Source organism: Nicotiana attenuata, unplaced genomic scaffold (genome assembly GCF_001879085.1).
Source record: "Nicotiana attenuata strain UT unplaced genomic scaffold, NIATTr2, whole genome shotgun sequence".
NCBI lineage: Eukaryota > Viridiplantae > Streptophyta > Magnoliopsida > Solanales > Solanaceae > Nicotiana > Nicotiana attenuata.
In genome coordinates, this window is record NW_017670250.1 from 235,910 (window position 1) to 241,462 (window position 5,553).

At 39.2% G+C, this 5,553-nt stretch overlaps 2 protein-coding genes across 2 annotated transcripts; both read right to left on the reverse strand.

Annotated features, from left to right (window-relative positions):
* Window positions 1-316: 316 nt before the first annotated feature.
* LOC109236664 lies at window positions 317-919 on the reverse strand. The gene has a single exon (XM_019402860.1). The coding sequence runs from the start codon at window positions 917-919 to the stop codon at window positions 317-319; it is 603 nt and encodes a 200-aa protein (XP_019258405.1).
* A 1,344-nt stretch (window positions 920-2,263) lies between these two features.
* On the reverse strand, window positions 2,264-2,812 carry LOC109236665. Its single transcript, XM_019402861.1, has one exon. It carries the CDS (start codon window positions 2,810-2,812, stop codon window positions 2,264-2,266), a length of 549 nt encoding a protein of 182 aa, XP_019258406.1.
* Between the last annotated feature and the right edge of the window lie 2,741 nt (window positions 2,813-5,553).

The window sequence follows — 5,553 nt, forward strand, 5'->3', positions numbered from 1 at the left end:
AAAAGGGCTAGATTTGTCCATGTATTAACATAAATTAGTTATAAGTATCCTCCGTTATACTATTCTTCACTACCTACCCCTGCTGTTACACATTTCAATATTTATGCCCCTACATCTAATAAACCCATTTTTAAGGACACGTGACACGATTTTTTTTTTGGTAATTATATTTTTCATTAATCACCAAAGAGGTCATTACAAATCTGTAGAGTCATCCTCGACTCACTTAATCTTTACATATAGTCTAAGTCTATCCTATGCTATGAGCAGTACATAAGAATACTATACAAGAGGCTGGTTAGTTACTACATTGTTTTCAAAACATAAGCTGCTGCAGTTTTGCCCTCATTCCTCCTTGAGCTCTAATATTGCAAACACATGCCACTTCTCTTGCTACTTGATCTGTAGTCATGTTTGTCTCTTCAAATATTCTACTGTTTCTCTCCCTCCATATCCCATAGATGTGTTCTGCATATACCATTTTCATTACTCTGGCTGCACATGATTTCCCCTTAGCTTGTTTTACTACCCATGCCATCATCTGTGTATAAGAGTGCTTGGGATTCACCTGAATTCGTAGCCATTGCATAAGCCTTTCCCATACTGCTTTAGTAAACCTGCATTCAAAAAACAGATGTGCATGTGATTCATCACCACCATTGCATAAGCAGCATCTTGAGCTTACTTGTATTCCCCAGTTTGCAAGCCTATCTGTTGTCAGCAATCTACCATGGCATTGCATCCACATAGTGAACCTTGCCTTGGGCCTAACTTCATTGTGAAACATTAAGGTTCTCCATGCCACCTTGCTATACGTTCCGAAAATGCCTAAATATATTTGGTTGATACTACTCTGACTGAGTTGAGCTGTAGGCAGTTGTTGTATCTCCTCTCTTGCCTCTATGATCTTCCTCACCATCCAACTGGCCTGTTAGGGTATGTTCATCTCCACTATGCTTTGGCCTTTTATGTAGTATGTGTGGATCCATTTTATCCACATTTTGTCTTTCTTCTTTGCCAAATCCCAATAGACTTTAGTGATAGCAGCTCTATTCCAGACTCTGATATTCGGTAAATTATACCCTCCAGCAGATTTAGGCAAGCATATTGTATCCCATGCTATCAAAGCTCTCTTTGTAATTGCATTAGTACCAGACCAAATATAGCTTCTGCAGTATGATTCTATCATACTCACCACCTTAGTTGGCATAATGAATATTTGAGACCAATAAGATTGGATACCAAAGATAACTGTTTGGACTAACTGTATCCTGCCAGCATAAGATAATTTTCTAGCTGTCCAAGAGGAAATCCTTGCAACTATTCTGTCAATCAGTGGTTGCCATTGCATAGCTGTTAGCTTCTTTGTATCCAGTGGGATGCCTAGATATTTGAAAGGTAACTCCCCAAGTGAGTATCCAGTCTTCTGTATAATTTCCTGTCTAGTATCCTGAGCAACTCCTCCAGAATAAATTGCACTCTTGTTAGGATTAGCAAGTAGTCCAGATGTAGCAGAGAACTGCATAAAGCAAGCATGTAGAGTGGAGATAGACTTGCAATCACTTCTAGCAAACATCAGTAGATCATCTGCAAAGCTGAGGTGGGTTATATCTAGCTTACCACATCTAGGGTGATACCTGTATTCCTTAACATGTTTCAATCGTTTGAGCAGCCTACTTAGGTATTCCATTGCAATTGTAAATAGAAATGGTGATATGGGATCACCCTATCTGAGTCCTTTAGCAGCTTCAAAAGGCTTTTTCAGTTCCCCATTTATCATGATTGAATAACTCACTGATGATACACAAACTGTCACCCAATTAATGAATTTTGTGGGAAAACATAGGTATTCTAACAGTTGCTTCAGATACACCCATTCAACTGAGTCATATGCTTTCATCATGTCAACCTTCATCATACATCTAGGAGATATATGTTTCCTGCTATAGGCCTTAACTAGCTCATGAGCAAGTATGATGTTATATGCTATTTTCCTCCCTGGGATGAATCCCGCTTGGGCTTCGGATATGATGTATGGCATGATCTTCTGTAATCTACCAGCTATGACTTTAGAGATAAGCTTGTATAAAACAGTGCAGCAGGCTATAGGTCTGAAATCTTTAATAGTCACTGGATTAGGGATTTTTGGCAACAAAGTGATAGTAGTGCAGTTGATTGCTGGAAACATCACCCCTGTGTGGAAAAATTCTTTCACTGCTACATACATTTCTTCTTTGATCAATGGCTATGCTTTCTTGAAAAATTATGCATTGTACCCATCTATACCTGGTGCTTTATCATTTCCTATCCCTTTCAAAGCTTCATCTATCTCTTGACAAGTAACTTTAGCTATCAAGTCTTGTTGATGTTGCTTTGTCAGAGTAGGTCCTTTCCTCATTACCATCTTGTCCACAGCCAGAAGTACATGTGCACTAGTACCCATTAAGCTTTTGTAGAAGGATACAATCTCCTCCTTTATAGCTGCATGATCTGTTATGGTATTTCCTGACAGTGTTTGTAGCTCAACAAGTTGTTTCCTCTGTTGTCTCTCCTTTATTACTGCAGAGAAGAACTTATTATTGGCATCACCCAACTTGATCCAGTTTCTTGCCTTTTGTTGTAGTATCTTCTCTTCCACCATTGACCATGTCTCCAACTTTTGCAACCATTCTTTCTCTTGTTCTTGCAGTAGGTCACTATAGCTATTTTGCATCTGGCTTTGTATTTGATGAATGGTTTGTCTGGCTTGATCTATCTTCTCAGCTACTCCTTTGAACTCAGCTTCATTCAGTTGTCTAAATTTGCTTTTCATCCTCTTAAGCTTGGCCTATATACTCCCCTGTTACTTTGTTGTTGCTCCATTCTTCCCTTACTATCATTTGAAAATCAGGATGGCTTGCGCATACATTAAAGAATCTGAATGGACTTTTGGTAAGCTTCTGAGGTTGCCTTATATTGATGGACATGGGGTTATGGTCTGAGATATAAGGCTCCCCATACTCAGTGCTCAGGTGACTATAATTCATCATCCATATATCATTCCCAAACACTCTATCAATCCGACTCCATACCCTATCATCACCTTGCTGCTTGTTGGTCCATGTGAAATAATCCCCTTTCCATGGTAATTTTGCAATACCAATGTCATGACATAATTCAGCAAAGTCCTTTAAATCTGCACTTTTCATAGGTACTTTAGAGAGTCTATCTTGGACATAGAGAATAGCATTGAAGTCTCCCCCAATTAGCCAAGGTCCTGTAGTATTCTGAGCTATTCTTTTAATGTGTTCCCATAGATTTCTTGTTTAATCAGCATCATTATGGCCATACACCACTGTGAGATAACAATACATCCCATTTTGCTTCCCAGTTACTAGACAGTGAATGAATTGATCATGTGTTGTCTAGTGGTTGTATTGTATATACATGCTCATCCCATATAATCCATACCCTTCCATTCAGAGGATATTCATAATTAGTCATCCTATTCCAATTAGGGACTATTTTATTGATCACCTTCCCTGCTTTGTCCTCTTACACATTTGTTTCAACTAAACCAGCCAACTTGATGTGTTTTTCTTTTATGTACTACTTTATTTTCTTTTGTTTATGTCTCTTATTCAGTCCCCTAATGTTTCATATTAGCCAAGTCATTGATGTATGATTATTCCACCTCCCAAATTAGGTGGCCTAGTTTCCTCCATTCTTCCATCTTCATGTTGCAATACCTGAAATATATTTTTTGTGGTTATTGCTGCATTTTCCAGTGTCCTGCCACTATTGCTAACCAGAGCTGGCCACTCCTCTCTTTGTTCAACATACTGCATTTCTTTTGCTTTTCCTTTGTCCTTTGTTACCTGTGGCTTCTCAGCACTTCCAGTGTTTATGACTGCATTCTCCTGCCTCACTGGGTTGCTTGTTCCCTCATTTAGATCTGTTTGTTATTGTTGTCTTTGCCCATTAACTTGCCACCTTGTGGTAATTTTCCCCTGCTTTTGTCTTTCTCTGTACTGCTCTTCTTTGTTCACTTTCTTCTCCATAGTACAATCATGTCCTATCTTCATGCAGTTTATGCAATATTGGGGTTTCCATTCATACTCCACCTGCAGCTGAATCATTTTCCTTGATGGTTCTTGTAATGTCAATTCTGTTGGAAGCTTTTTTGTCACATTAGCTTCTACCAGAATTCTAGCATATGAAATACGTGTCTGCTTAGTGGTACATTCATCAGCAAAGAGTGGTTTCCCAATAGCACTTGCTAGCTTGCTCAATGTCTTGTTACCCCAGTAGCTCATAGGCAAATTAGAAATAGTGATCCACAAAGGAATGTCCATTAGGAACTCTGCCTTAGTGTCAAAATCTGGAGTCCATTGTTTCAATATCATTGGTCTACCATTAATGGTATAAGGTCCTCCATAAAGAATGTCTTTCAGATCCCCTATTGTGTCAAATTTTGCTATGTAGTATCCTTCATCATGAAAGTATAAATCTGGTATACTCACTCTACTCCAGGCATCAGTTATATATTTCTCCATGAATTTATACCTTGGTGTATCCCCAATTATATAGATAATTAGGGCACACTCCCACTTTTTATTCTGTTCCTCAATTTCTTCCTTATCAACTTTAACCACAATGTTGCCATCAACAAGTTCCGGTGGGATACATGACAGTACCATACCATTTTCTGAAGATATGTTGCCAGCGAATAAGTTTGCCCATGTTTTCCCCTTCTCCGGTGCTACTGCATGTGGCTTTAGCTCATCCTTTTGCTCAGTTGTTACTGTTCTATTGACATTCAGCTCCGTTGCTGCTGCTTGTTCCTTTTCCTTCGTAAACTCCATAACTGTACTTGCTGGGGTGCCTTCACATGAAGATGAAGACACATGCATCTGCAAAGCACTGAGATCTATCCTTTTCGCCGGTCCCTTAGTGTTGCTAGGTGATCCTAATTTTTGAGAATTAGGCTGAAATTGGTGACCGATTGATGTTGTTACTTGCTGCATAGATCCTTTACCTAGAGTATCTGCAATTACTGTTGCACTGATTGCTTCGCCGACCGTCACAAGTGGTTCTCGTTTAGGTCATCCTCGCTTTCTCGCCATGGCTGGTTCTCAGACGGCGTCCGTTAGCATAACGTGTGCTGAGAGCTTAGAGAGAGAAAGCTTCAAAAAGTTTATGTTGGGTATTGGTGACTTTGTTCCTTGGTAGCCAAATGATATCTTTACATGACACGATTTTAAATAGCCTAACCATCTAAACTTTTGCCCTACCCGTTCCACCCGACCCAATAGCCTCTAATTTGCCCAGGAAAAGACTTAAGCTTGTTTTCTTCTCCAAAACTAGGGGGTTGCCTCATCTGTTGCGATTTCCCTCTATTTTCTCTCTTCACCTCCATTTCTTTCAATTAGCTAACTGTTTGTGCAACTTTCAAACAATCCAATCCAAGTCCTCTACTGTATTTTATTTGCTCCTTAAGTCCTTTCACGTTTTGAAGAGAAATATTACTTTTGTTCGAAATGCATCTTAGATTTTCCTTTGTTACCCCCATCC